General features: G+C 40.8%; 1 protein-coding gene across 1 annotated transcript in view; it reads left to right on the plus strand.

Annotated features, from left to right (window-relative positions):
- The window catches only part of map3k3 (mitogen-activated protein kinase kinase kinase 3), a 126,579-nt gene that overhangs the window by 80,103 nt on the left and 31,055 nt on the right, over positions 1-15,421 (plus strand). The window contains exons 12-14 of the mRNA XM_048560874.2: positions 2,233-2,424; positions 11,298-11,446; positions 13,872-14,003. Coding sequence (XP_048416831.1) covers positions 2,233-2,424; positions 11,298-11,446; positions 13,872-14,003 — 473 coding nt within the window. The remainder of the gene's footprint in view (positions 1-2,232; positions 2,425-11,297; positions 11,447-13,871; positions 14,004-15,421) is intronic.

The raw sequence follows: 15,421 nt of genomic DNA on the forward strand, positions 1-15,421 counted from the left end.
ATACAGAGCAGTATGGTGGGATCACCTGTAGCACAACATGAACCCAAGATCACAGTTGAGTTTGTCTTCATGGCTGTGAAGCCTAGCTATTAGTCTCTGCTTAGCGATTCTGCATTGTTACGTATGTTGGAGTGTGCCTTGGAGGACACTTACCAAAGATCAGAGGCTGAATGCCCTTGACTGCAGAAGTGTTGCCCAACTGAGAGGGAATGTCCCTGTCTGGTGATTGTTACATGGTGCCCACTCATTTGTTGTCGTAACATCTGCATGGTATCACCAATGTACCTTGCCTCGGGGCATCTTTGCCTGCAGCGTGTGATATAGGCAGCAAAGACCGAGTCACATGAGTATGTGCCGTGAACGTGGATGGTGGTGTTCTCGTGTGTGATGGTAGTATTCAAGTCACTGATGTGACATGTCTTACAAAGCTTTCCATAGCAGTTTTGTGCTGTTGTGGTCGATGTTGTCCTGAAGGCTGGGTAGTTTGCTGCAAACAATAGTCTGTTTAAGGTTTAGCGGTTGTTTGAAGGTGAGAAGTGGAAGCGTATGAAGACCTTGGCAAGATGCTCAACATCATCGATGACATGTTGAAGGCTGCCAAGAACATGGTGCAGTTCCTCCTCTGCGAGGAAGTACTGGATGACGAAGCGCACTCTTATCGGTTGTACCCTGTCTCTGTCTTCTGAAGACATCGTCGTGGTTTTTCACTGGTACTTCAGAACTGGTGATCAATGAGTTGAGCATTGAACCCCATTCTTATGAGATCGTCTTTCAAAACCTTCAGGCGTCCATCATGGATCTGCTCAACTGAGCAGACCCTGTGTATGTGCAGGGCTTGTCTGTAGGGGATGGCTTCTTTAATGTGTTTAGGGTGAAAGCTAGAGAAATGCAGCATTGTGAGGTTATCCGTGGGCTTGTGGTAGTGAGGTACTCAGGTGTCTGTCCTCGATGGGGATGCATGTGTCCGAGAATGAGACCGATTCTGAAGAATAGTCTGTAGTAAGTCTAATGGTCGGATGAAACTTATTGGTATCGGTATCTAGTTGTGTCAGTGATACCTCGCCATGAGTCCAAAGGAAGAAAATGTCGTCAGTGTACCTAATGCATAGTGCTCCTCAGAGGTCCTCTGCAGCCAAGAAGTCTTGCTCGAACTTGTACATGAAAATGTTGGCATATTGAGGTGCACATTTGGTCCCTCTGGCTGATCCTTCTGGATAAAGAAGTGGTTGTCAAAGGTGAAGATGTGATGGAGGATGAAGATTGTAGGATGATGTCTGGAAATTGGCAGTTGGAGGTATTAAGCATGGAGGCCGTTATCATAGGGGATGCTGGTGTAGAGTGCCGAAACATCCATTGTGATGAAGAATATTCCTGGTTCATCTCATCCTTGGGAGCTGAGTTTCTGTAAAACGTCTGTAGTGTCACTGGGGGATTCCTTGTGCAGTGGGCTTCAAGATGCCTTGGACATAGCCAGAGAGGTTCTCACACAGGGTTCCATTGCCTGATACAATGGGACGTCCAGGTGTGTTGGCATTGTGTGTCTTCAGAAGGCAATAGAAGTCTCCTACACAAGAAGGATGAAAGAGCATAGGATACTCTGAAGGTCTGAATCAAAAGCCTTGATCGGTCTGTTGAGTTGACAGATGTGTTCTTTGGTTGGACCAGCAGGTAGTTGTCTGCAGTGTTCCTGAATGTTCAGTTGACGGTATACTTGCAGTAGTCCTTTCTATTTTATATGACAGTGACTCCTCCTTTGTCTGCTGATTTGATGATAATGTTGCGATTGGTCTTGAGAGGATGGATGGCGTTGCATTGTGCCTGGTGACGTTCTGCACTGTCTTGTGAGTGCGGCTAATGAATCTGGTGTTGACGCTTCTCCTGACTGCTTGAGCGTACATGTTGACCCTGGGGCAGGAGCTTTCCTGCTCTCAAGCACTTGGTGAGGTGGTGAACAGAATGACTATGATGTCCCTAAGGGGTAGACCGCCAAAACTGCCACTCAAATATGAATGAGGTCCTGTGAGCATTGGCTTATGTTGAAATGATAAGGATTCAAATCTCTTCAAGGGCCTGAAGAGTCAGTGATAGGAGTAAAGAAGGTTACTTGACCCTAATTCAAGCACTGCAAGGCATTTGCAGCTGACGTATTGCATGATTCATAACTGCTGTTGGCTTTAGAAGATTAAATGCAAGTCTTCAGCTGCTTTGATGGTTATTTGTTTTGTTCTTTAGGACGGAGAACCTTCCCAAGGATTCGCCGACAGCAGGGGAACCTGTTTACTCTTGTCCCCTCCAGCAGATCCCTGAGTACAAATGGGGAGAATATGGGCCTGGCTGCTCAATACATTGATAGCAGGGGGAGAATTCGCAGTGGTGACATTGAAAATACTCTCTCGGTGCAAGAGAGGAATGTTCCCACTAAATGTAAGTCAACCTTTATTTTATTGTCATAATTTCAAGTGCTTTACATGTATGCATGTGATCAAGTTTGCTTCATTTTCAATGTCTTCATGAAGTATTTCATTGTGAATACAGCATGAAAAGGTGCGTCAGAACTGTGGCACAAGGATGCAGTAAGGCCTATGAAGTGTGGACTTGTGGCAAAGCAAACTATTTCTTTCCGTAAAGACTGAATTCAAATTGGAAACAGAATTGAATCAACAAATATTCAGTCCTTTGGTGTCTGTGAGAGATAATGGGAACTGCAGATGCTGGAGATTCCAAGATAATAAAATGTGAGGCTGGATGAACACAGCAGGCCAAGCAGCATCTCAGGAGCACAAAAGCTGACGTTTCGGGCCTAGACCCTTCATCAGAGAGGGTGTCTGTGGTCTTTGGTGTCTGTGCCTGCTGTCTGAAAGGATTATGCACTTTTTCGATCAGTGACCCACTATTGTTTTTGAAAATGTTATGCATTTAATTCCACCACTATTTCTGGAGAAACATTCCATGACCCAATAATGCTGAGTAGAAAACATTATTGAATATCTAGTATCATATTTATTATTGACTTGTTGTCTACTGCTAAAAGTATGTTTACTTATCTTATGGCACTGCATAATATTAGATGTTCTTATAAAATCATAGAGTATCACAACTCAAAAGGAGGTCCTTTGGCCCATTTTGTCTACTGTGGTGGCTGAGCACCTATCTAATCCCAATTGCCACCGCCTGGCCCATAGCCTTGTATGCCATGGCATCTCAGGTGTTCATCTAAATACTGCTTAAATGTTCTGATGGTTCCTGTATCTACCACCCTATAAGAAAGTGAGTTCCATATACCCACTAGCATCTGGATGACAGATATCCACCTTAACTCTTCTGAGCCTCCTGCCTTTTATCGTAAATCTTTGCACCTGATAAAGTCTGAGCTCAAAGGCAAATACTTACTGCGATTGGTCCTATCAATGCCCATCATATGTTTGTATACCTGAATCAAGTCTCCTCTCCTCCTCCTCAGTTCAAAGGAAAACTATTCTATCTTAGGTAGTGTTTCTGTTCATAGCTGAAATACTCCAGTACAGGCAAAATCCTGGTGAATCTCCTGTGCGTCCTTTCCCATTAATGTTCTTTGTTCTGATTAGAAGAGCCTCAATTGTCTGCAGTACTTCCTCATAACCAAAGACTGTTTATGCTTAATATCATGGTGAGTCCTGTTCGTGGCCTTGGATTGCATTTCTGGAGTGGGTTGCCTAAGATTAAACTCCAATTTCTAACTACTTTCTCAATCGTTGATATTGGTATTATCTCTTTGCTTTTGCCTTACAAAATCATGCCTGTAAAATATAAAATCTTACTTACTTCTTTTAATTGAAAGTGTTAGCTACTTAACCGTCTACTTTCTACATGTGAATCCTATTGTGTCCATTCCCCCACTACGTTTATTCTTACCATTTAGTGAGCCGTTCCTAGCTGTTGTTTGTCCTCACCTGACATTGGCCCATTAGAATTACTTTGAAGTCACTCCTACTCAATCTATTAATCTGTCTTCCTGAATAATACATCTAATCATGTATCTCTCTTTTTCTGCTTCTAGTTGACCTATCTTATTGCGGATGTTTTGAGCACTGGATAAAGAGCCTTTACTTTTACTAATCTTTCTAACTTGTTGATGCACCTTTGTCCTTATACCCTCTCTCCTTTCCTGACTGACTTTGCTTGTACGTATGTTGCTGCACTGTTTTTTTTGGCCTCAATGTTTCTTCAACTAACTTGGAGAAATGTTAATTCATCACACGTTGAAGGGTGGTGATAAGAAGGTAATCTTTGGGAGATTTGTTTGCCTGTGTTTGACCTGATGGTTTTGATGGTAATTTGATGGTCATGGCCTTTGAATTCATATTGATTAATTAATTGAATTTAAATTACACTCCTTGCATGATGGGATTGGAATTCCTATCTCCAGGCTTTAATCTAACACCTTTTACCACCATTCTACCTTCCCTATACCATGTAATGACTGTGTTAGGAGTCTGCAACATCAACAACAATGGCACTAAAAATGCTCTTTAAATGGAAGTAATTAAACTATTAGGACTCTTCACAGAAGTATTATAACAAAAAATATGACACTGAATGACATAAGGAAATATTATGGCAGAATTACCAAAAGCTCAGTCAAAGATGGAAGTTTTAAGGAGTGTCCTAAAAGAGGAAGGAGAAGTAGGGATGTAGTGCCAGAATTCAGACCCTAGTAGGCTGAAGGCTGAACAGTGGAAACATTTAAAATCTGGGATGCTGAAACTCCAGAGTTAGAGTGCAGAGAGCTCTCAGTGTTACAGGGGGTAAGATTGCAAAGGTTAGACAGGGCCACACTACCGGAGTAATTTGAAAACAAGTATGAGAACTTTACCCTTTCCCTTGTCGATCATTGAGCACCGGGTGATGGGTGAATGGCAATTGATACCTTCGAGGACGTGGCAGCAAAGTTGCGTCTGATGATATTAAAGAAAGTAGCTACCAAGATAATAATGCACTAGCAGTAATGTTCCATCAATCCTTAGATTCTGGATAAGTCACCAATTGGAAAATAGCCAATGAAATATCCTTTTTGAAAAAGAGGGGCAAACAAGCCAGGCAACTATAGACCGGTTAGTTAAATGTTAGTCATTGGGAAGATGTTAGCGTCTACTATAAAGAATGTAATACGGTAACATTTAGCAGGTAGATAAAAGGGAACCAGTAGATGTAATATATTTGGATTTCCAAAGGAATTCAATGAGTATTACAAGTATGGTTACTTTGGAAGATAAGAGCCTTGATGAAAAATGAGTATGGATAGAAAATTATCAAATTAACAGAAGTCAGGCAGTTGAGGTAAAGAGAGCATTTTCAGGATGGTAACCAGTAATTACTGAAGTACCAGAACACTCAGTGCTGGGGCCACAGTTATTTGCAATATATAGTAAGCTGAATGAGGAAAGTGAATATACTAATGCTACGTTTCCCAATGACACAAAAATAAGCAGGTTGGGAGGTGATGCAGATGACACCAAGAATCTGTAGAGGAATGTAGGTAGGCTAAATTAGTCGGATGTTGGGTGGTGGGGGATTGGCCATTGTGAGTACTTGGGGTGCCAGTTTTACAATTGAGAGTTAGAGCAACCTTTTGGTTTATCCAACCTTTTTTGGATGACTAGCTAAGTAAGCTAAGCCTTTGAAGTCTTCAACTTTTAACTCAGGTTCAGAAAGTTCTAGGTACTGAGTAATTGCCCATTGGAAATTTCAACTTTCTATTCAGATTCCACATAGCCAGTGTTTTGAAACTTCTGCATAATCCTAACCCATATTTTCCAGGACATGACCAATTTCTGAATATTTGGAAACTGGGAGATTTGGGCCAAATTCCATAAGTCTGTTATGGGTAGAACTTGGGAAACTGAACGGGACCACATTCGAATTCATATTGAAATATTTGTGGGTGTTGATGATGGTCTTGTTGTGGTAATATAGCTGAACTCGTGATTCTAGAGCTGCAGGCTAAGGTTATGGGGACATGATTTCAAATCCTACCATTTCAAATTTAAAAATTCTAGAATAAAAGGCTAATCTAATGATGACCATGTAACAGTTATCAATTGTCATAATGTTGCCATTGTTCCAGAGGCCCACAGGCCACTGTCTCATTGGACAAAGATGGCTGGTTGTGTGTTTAACCTTAGGATTATTTTCCCAAGGAAGTGCTCTTTAAAGTTATTTTTTGTTTTGACCAGCAAGTCTTTGGTTTGATTCCTGATAAGCTGATCTCAGTGTAATAGTGACTGTAGGGAAGCTAGGTACATCTGCGCTTGACATAAACACGGAGAGGTAATACTGGAGTAAATTTTCTGATTTGCTGTTCAATGTCAAGTCTCTGATTACATCAAATACAAACATCATGGGAAAGGTGATGCTCTCTCTGCTAACATTACCACAACCAACATGGATACAGCGTGGTACTTTTGTGAAACTGGAACCTATGTCTTAGCAGCTGCACTTTAATGGAGCACTACGTATGTAGACAGGAAGAGACTTTTTCCCTTGATCAATGACCAGAGGCTTAAAGGAGATGTGAGGAAGAACTTTTTCACCAAGACAGTCGTGGGAACCTGAAACATTCTGCCTGTAAGGATGGTAGAGGCAGAAACCCTAATGACTCTTAAAGAGTATTTAGATGTGCAGTGGTGCCAAGACACATACAACTGTGGGCCTAGTGCTGGAGAATGAGATTAGGAGAGTTAGGTGGTTGCTTATAACCAATTGTGGTATAGATTTCAATGACTCTGGAAGGTTTATCAGACTTAATACATGGAAAAATTGTTTTATGAGGAAAGGTTAGACCAGCTAGGCATTTATCCTGTAACCTTGAGAAGTATAAGATTGTCAGAGGTCTTAAGAGGGTAGAGGTGGAGAGATTGTTTCTTGAGAGAGTCTAAAATTGGGGATCACTGTTTAAAAATCAGGGCTTGCACGTTTAAAGCAGGTGATGCAATATTTTTTCTTCTCTGCCCTTGAAAAGATCAAAGCGTAATTCTTGAATGTTTTTAAGGCAGTGGTGGATAGATTCTTGATAAGCAATGGAGCGAAAGGTTGGGGTGAGTGAGGATATTGATGTGAGTTAAGAATCTGATCAGCTGTGATCTAATTGAATGACACGGCAGGCTCGGGGAACCCAGCAGCCTTGTCCTTCCTTCTGTGTATATGAATAAGAAGTGAAGTAGAAAACGGGAATACAGATGAAATATTATGACTAAGCTAGACTTGGGGACATGCAGTAATTAATGATTTGTGCCTGTACTTAATTTATGTATAGTTTGATATCTACCTCAATTTAACGAAAAGCAAAAAGAAACTGCAGACAGCTTTAATGAAATATTTAATTCTGCAGCATCATCAAATTAAATACAATACTGATAGCTGCAAAACATTGCCTATGGAATAAATGAGCATTGTCATCATGCAATAAGTGTATTAATAGAGACACTTACAAACTTCTACAATTTCTTCATTCATTGGTATGTCATTGACTAGGCCAGTGTATTTTGCTCCTTCCTGATTCCCCTTGAGAAGGTGTTAATGAGCTGCCATGCAGTCTATTGGGAAGGGAGCTCCAGGATTTTGACACAGCAATAGTGAAGGAACAACAATATAGATTTCAAGTCAGGGTGCTGCATTACTTGGAATGGAGCATTTAGATGATGGTGTTTGGAACATCAGCTGTCCTTGTCTTCTATGTGGCAGAGATCAGTGGGGAACTTGTCACTTTTGGTGTGTCAATGAAATAAGCTGTTTTTAAAACAAGCTAATAATATACTAACAATATCATGGTTAGGAAATTGTCTGAGTGACAAGGGGACAGTGAGTAGGGATAATAGGTGCTCTAATTGGCAGGATATAATTGATGGTGCCCCACAGGAGCTGCCTTAGTGCCTCAACTATTTCCCGTTTTATTAATGGTTGGGTTAATAAGATAAGAACCACACATGTGCATTTATGACAAAATTTAATCAATGTAGATAGAAGCCTAAAATTGCCAAGATAATTTAATAAACTAAATGGAATCTATTTGCCACAGTTTTGCTTATTTCAGTCTGAGCAAGTGCAAGATCATCCACTTTATTCTAAAAACAATCGATCATGGTACTTTGCAATGGATGAAGAGAATTGAGAATTGGTGCTTAAAGAGGCTTGGTAGTCCAGCTGCACAAATATTCAGATTGCGAATGTAATGCTAGTTGTTAAATCCAAATGACTTTCATCCTGTGCGGAATCATACTTCTAGTTGGATCACAATCCCGTGGGCTGCCTAGATACTACAGTAAGGAAGTTCTGTTGGCTGTGGAGGAAGTGCAGTGTAGATTTATCAGAATGGCTCCTGGAATCCAGTATCAAAATGATAGGAAGAGAGTACACAATCAGAATATTAGAAAAAACTCCTAGATTTTTGCAGCGATTTCATTTTTGGATCTCCAGCATCCAAAGTATTTTGCTTTTATTGCACAAACTTGCCACAGACAAGTTCACAGCAGCATCTTCCAAATCTCCAGTTGAATGAAGCATAACGATGCTGAAGGAAACAATGGAAGATCTTGAGCAGAAGGTTTTATGTATGCTACTAGTCTGGTGGGAGATCTTTTCAGGCTCACAAAGACACAGGAAAATCTCATCAGTGAACTTATTTTTGCTGGTGATATGTTCCCTTCACCACAGTCTGTCATACTTGCAATGTATAACATGTTTTCCCAAGGCAACTGACTCTTAATTCAAGTAATTAGTTTAAAGAGTCTTGTGTAACCTGAACCCGAGGAGAACATTGACCATCAAGCATTGTCAGTGAGGGAGTTGAGCTGAATACCATCAAGCAATTTGGGAAGCGATATTTTGTTGATGACAAGAGCATGTAAAATTTTCTAAAACAAACAGCATATTTAATGGACTTGTCAAACAAGTCTGGATCAGCCACTGCCTTGGACCACAGACCAAACTCAAACTGCACAAAGCATAGTCCTCACCGCTTGCTGTATGGTATCAAGTTGTAGGTCCTGTACTGCTGGTATGTATGCCTTCCAGAGCACTTCCGATAGTGCTGCCTCCGCAGAATCGTCAGGATCTTTTTCCAGGACTATATCACAAACATTTGAAGTCCTGGAAATAGCCCACATCACCAGCATCAAGATCATCCTGCGGCAAAGATAACCCTGGATGGATGACAATCGCCTGACTGAACTGTTGCATCGAGAGCTGACTGCTGGTAAACAGAACAGGGAGGACCCCATTCATGTTTCAAAGTCGTGCTTGAAGAAATCCCCTGTGTGCCACATCAGCCATCAGTGGGAAGCACAGGCCACAGATCACAGTGCTTGGAGATTTCTACATCAAGTGTTTAGAGGCATTTTGGAACTGAACAATGAACCAGCATGAAAGACAAAAAGGTGTTAAGGATGGATTCCGTTATCCCCACCAGCAGCAGCTATACCTTCACTTGACCCCACTATGAGAATCTGTCAGTCACAAGCCTGACTAGCCACCACTGGGCACACAACTGATGAATGTAGCCTTTCTATTACCCCATCCACAAAGAAAGGCCAAGAAAGGTGCAAAATAGGGAACTCTTCCCTGGGATTCAGTTGACATTTTCAGGATGTCAGAGGAAACGGATTGAGTAGAAAGAGAAACTATATCTGCCGACTGACAAGTGTAGGAAAGGTCTAAAAGTTAATCAGATCATTCAGAAATGAAATACTTCTCTGTAAAGGGAGCAGAAGTTCAAAGCCGTCTTCTCTATACTACAGCTGTTGTTACATTAGTTGTTAATTTTAAATCGGAGATTGATATGGATTTGCTAACCAAAAGTATTAAGGGATATTGGACAACAGTAGATGGAGTTGAACCATAGATCACCTTGGTCTCACTGAATGGCAAAACAGACCACTGAAGTACAGGTGACTGAAGGTTTTGCAGGGCAGACCATACTTCAGATGTTTTTGCATTTGTGCACTAAGTTTGTATTATCTGAAAGCAATGGTCCCCACTTCGAGGTTTCCCAAGTTTACAAAGATTGCTCGCTGTTCTAAAGGCTAAAATACCACATTCAAGAGAATACAGTCAGTTTCAAGTGAACAGGTGTGGAGAGATTATGCAAAGGTAATGCCATTCCATGGCCCAACTGTTAACTAATCTTTAATACACTTTGTTTAGCTCCAGTCACGGCTTTGGAGTAGGAAGCAAATAAACAGATTTCAACTTATAATGGGATGAGCTTTAAGAGATTTGACTGTTGTCAAATGAGACAACTCAAATAATAACCAGTATGGATTAGGTAAACCCACCATATTAGACCAAACTAAGATGTGAAGCAATTAACTCCAGATTAATTCTGAATTGATATTTGGTAAGTATCTTTATGGCCAGAACGCATAATACTTGAAATCGTCATCTAGGTCGTGTGTAAAGTCTTGGTATCACCTGTTGTGGAACTCTAATCCAGAGTGTGCCTGAGTTTACAGGGAGGCCCCTTGATTGTTTCAGTCAACCATTCTTATGCACAATATATACGTTAGGTTTTGCAGTTTGTATGTCTGAGTTCTAAATCACCGACTAACCTCTACCACACACATACGGGCACATGCGTAGTTCCTTGTGAGCCAGAGTTATGAAGTGGTACTGTAAGACTGCCTGAAGTTCACCACGCTACCAAGTGATCTCTGTGAGCTGCAAATTTAATGAAGATGGAACAACTCTGTAAATAACATTTGGTGAACAGGATATTTGCATTGCTTGCAAGCTGTTATCAAAATGCTAGTCATAAAAGTGTCCCCAGTGCAATCTCTTGATAAAACTGATTATTTTTCAAGAATTAATTTTATGTAACAAAATGAACCTAAGAATCTGCATCATTCCAAATAGGTGAATGCCTCCCATTATTTATCACCACTCAACACCTCCTGGGAATTAAAGCAAGACCAGCATAGAGGGATTTGCTTGGACATCAGTGTTATGGATGCAGAGATATTATGGTTTTGCATAAATTGTATCTGAGCTCAGGACTGCCAAAATAGACAAAGCTGTACCAAGGCTTATTCTTTAAATGACATCCAATCCCATTGCTGATACTTTATTTTGCACATGGAACACAAATGACTTCCCGGGGATGCTGCTTGTATGTCTGACTTCTCGAAACTGACATAATTCATTGTGTGAAATACTTTGTATTGGCAATGTTTGCTCCACATTTGGATTGCACTGTGCATGTCTTTAAATACTAACTACATTTTAATTTTGATAGCAACATTTAATTCAAATTTCGGTTAATATTACAGCACCAAGTGCACCTACCAACTGGAGGAGAGGAAAGCTGCTGGGACAAGGAGCTTTTGGACGTGTCTACCTGTGTTACGACGTAGACACAGGACGTGAACTTGCCGCTAAACAAGTTCAGTTTGACCCTGACAGCCTTGAGACCAGCAAAGTAAGTGCTGTGATCTTCAGTCTCTATGTCTGATCATGGAATGTATTAGTTGAACTGGTGCTGTATAACTCCAGTGACAGCTCAGCTGAGACACCCTGTGCCTCAAAGACTCTGGACTTGATCTCCTCCGTTTGTGCAAAACTGGATGATCTAAATTGGGATTCAATGAGACATGCTGGAGTTACCATCTCTGTTGAGTAGCAATGAGCAAATGAGGCAGAGCTGCACTCCTGATTACAGTCCAGTCTGTCTAGAAATGTGCGTGTTTGATAGTTGCACAAGAAGCTGGAAATTGGGTCCTAACCCTATTTCAACTCCCCACCCAACCAAATAAGCCATCTGTAGGTGAGAAGCATCCCTGAGCTTTTAGCCTAGGTTCCACCTCGCTCTCTGTGGAAACCTTTCTCAGCTTCATGTCAACACTGCTGTCATAATAATTGTTGCTGTGAACTTTCTTCCCTTCTTCCTCAGCTTCAACTGTGATGCTGTGTTTGCAGTCTCACAATCTTGCCTGAAGACTGACCACACTCTTTTCTATGAATCGTTTCTTCCCCACCATTCTACCTTTGAATCTACAATTTTCAGATTTTCAAGCAGTAGTTTATTGTCACTTAACTGCTGCCTGCTAATTTAACTTCTTTTACAATTTTGACCCTGATGCCTCCCTTTCATTTTCTCAAGTGTTTTGTAGGAGAAAGTTAATTAAAGCACTGCGGTATGCAAGTAAATAGCAATTAGTAATTATTCAGCAGTATGTGTACAAGTGTTTGACATCAAATTAGCCATGCTGTTGCACTTGAATATATTGGCTATTTTCCTTGTCAATCCCACATCCAAAGGCTTCAGGCTTTACACAGCAGGTATTCAATATAGGTGAACAGGAGATTATGTTCAATGAACTAGGAAACTACAAATGAGACACAGAAATCAATTAAGTGATTTTTCTGCTTATTTCTTGGACTGGGGTGACATTTGAAGTTACCATTTTAGTCCAATTCTAATTTAGTTCCTTCATTGTTATATGACTATGATTTATCAAGCTACTTGTGTTCCAGGGGGGTTACTTTATCTCCATAAGGGCTGTTTCCTTTTGAAACTGGGAAAATGTATTGGATACTTCCTGTGTCATGATAAAGAGGGACGGAGGGAAATTACACCAGTAATATAGTCAAAGTGTTGGTGTACATTACAGCATTAAGAACTACTTATAGAAATGTTTCAATTGAGTGTGTTGAAGAACGATCGTCCTTTATTCCAAAGAGACTCACACTGGAGTCGGGTTCAGTTATATCTCTCAACAGCCCATCCTCAGCTGGCATAGTTATAACAGCAGGTTGCATCACAGCATGCTTGGATGATAGCATTTCCAATGGTTCCCTGCAAGCTGTATGGTGATGGAGGAATTCTAGTTGTGCAACTTTTGTGGAACCTTTCGGAATCAACTGGACTAATTTCTCCACTAATGCAAAGTCAAAATTCCCCTTTGTTCCCTTTCCTGAGTAAAAATCAGATGTGGTTTTGATGTAACCCCAAGACCTGACAGTTTTAAGTTCACTTTTAAGTTAAGCATTGTACACTTAAGTAGGTCATCCATGCATCACGAAAATAAATTAAAAGGAATGAATATCAGTTCTGTCTTTGACACTGTGCATTCTTCTTAATTCTTGTTGCGATTGGTGTTAATCAAAGTGAAATCAGGAGTGATGAATAATGAGTGCATGAATCAACATCACTATCTTACACTATTAGCAACAGTCAAAATGATCGTCAAGAAGTGAAAATCCTGGCTGTAATTTTTCCTCTATCCACACTAGGGTATTTGTCTTTCCTCAGTTGAGATCAGCTAACTCAGCACAGTGTGGGAGAGACATTTCAATGTTATTTTTGGATTGTTCCAGCATGGAGACAACTACAATTATTTTATGTGGTAATAGCTTACACAGATAAAAATGTCAGAGACAAACATGTTTATGTCGAAATTTAACAATTTACCACAACCGTAATAAAATGTAAATCTGATTTTTAGAGTCTTTGATAACACTAAAAGTGCAATTCAGTTTTCCCTGCAGTCTGGCATTGCTCCAAATGCCATTATTGAAATGAGATAATAACATTTGAAGTGTTTTTTGAGTGCAGGCAGAATTGCATTTGAGCCAAATATTTGCTGTGCAACATTTCTGCATGTTACTTCCTTAGTCCCCTACAGCATAAACTTGGAGGCAAAATGTTTTGTTTAAATCTATCATGAAACTTCCAGTACAGTCTGACTGTATTAATGGATGTTTTTCCACTGTTTGTATGGATATGTTTCACACATCTGCCATCAATGTACTTTGAGAAAATCTATAGCCACAATAAGGAAAGAACTGGCATAGGGAATCACAAGCAGCATTGACAAGATTTCTGTTTGGATCTTCTCTGTTAGGAAGTAAGCGCTTTGGAGTGTGAGATTCAGTTACTGAAGAACCTACAGCATGAACGAATAGTGCAGTACTATGGCTGTCTCCGTGAGAAAGCAGAGAAAACCCTTTCAATTTTCATGGAGTATATGCCTGGGGTGAGTAGAGAAAAGCCATGAAAACATGGGTAATTACTTGAAATTGTGGTATGCAACTTTTTTCTGTAAAAGTACCCTTCATTCCAAGTTCTGTTATTTATGGGAGCATGAGGCTGTTTCCATTTCAGATGGCCTGTATTGGCATCCATAACTCCCAGGTTAATTACAAGATGAATTATTGCCTTTCTTATATGGCTGCCAAAGCCAAGAGGCTTGCCTTAACTTTAAGGCTATTCTCTGCACACTTGTGATTGCTTCCCTGTCAGATGGAAAGCACCATCTATTTCAGGCTAAAGTACAAATTCAGTTTGCTGAGAAGCATAAACCAAATAAGGGGATAATGAAACTCAACAGTAATACTACGTACAATGTCAGAAATTGCTGGAGAAATCCAACATCTGTGCAGAGTTCAGTTTTAGAACTGATAACAGTTAGGAAGAAGTGATATTTTATACTGAAGATGGCGTTTTGCTAGGTGAGGGGGTTTTGGAGGGTGGGGGGAGGTGTGGAGAGGCAGGGTGTCCTAGGTGGAGATGGAGCGGAGAGAAAGAGCTATGAAAGGAGTAGGCAGACAAAAGGATTATTGATAGTAAGCCAGAAAAGAGAAGCACAATGTGCTTAAAGCAACCTGGGTAATGTGAAATAGGGCTAACAGTCGGTGACAGTGGGTTGGCTGTGCTAAAAGCAGCCCATGTAATGACAGGACCTGGGTGTGGGTTAAGTTAAAAAAAATACCATAGATGGATATGTTCAGGTTGTAAAGTTATTGTACTTGATGAATTCTAGAAGCTGCAGGGTCCCCAAGTGAAAGATTAGACTCTGTTCTTTGAGCTTGCTCTGAGGCTCACTGAGGCACTGCAGCAGGCCTGAGGCAAAGATGTTGACATGGGAACGTGGTGTTTTGAAGTGGCAAGCAACTAAAATCTCAGCATCGTTTTTATGGACAGAAAGTAGTGTTCTACAAAAATGGTCATCCAGTCTGTGTTTCATCTCCTCAGAGTGGAGATGTGACAAGTAAGTACAGGAGACTAGATTGATTGAAGTATAAGTAAATCACTGCTTCACCAGAAAGGTTTGTCTGGGGCCTGAGATAGCGAGGCGGGGGAGGAAATAAACAAGCAGGTGTTATACCTTGTGCAATTGCATGGTAAAGTGCCATGGCAGTGTGAGGGAGCTATTAGGAATGGAGGACACAGACTGCAGAATGCTGACAAAGGAATGGAGGGGAATACGGTCTGGTGGTGTCATCTCGCTGGAGGTGGTGGAAATGGCAGCTTACAAACCTTTGGATGCAAAGACTAGCAATGGTAAGTGAAAATGGGGAACCCCTTGTTGTGGGAAGGGAAGGAAGAGAAGAGGTGAGGGCAAAAGTGAGGGAGGTGGGTGAGTCAAGCCTGAGTCCTGTCAATCACGGTAGC

This window comes from Stegostoma tigrinum, chromosome 31 (assembly GCF_030684315.1).
Source record: "Stegostoma tigrinum isolate sSteTig4 chromosome 31, sSteTig4.hap1, whole genome shotgun sequence".
In the NCBI taxonomy this organism is placed as follows: Eukaryota; Metazoa; Chordata; class Chondrichthyes; order Orectolobiformes; family Stegostomatidae; genus Stegostoma; species Stegostoma tigrinum.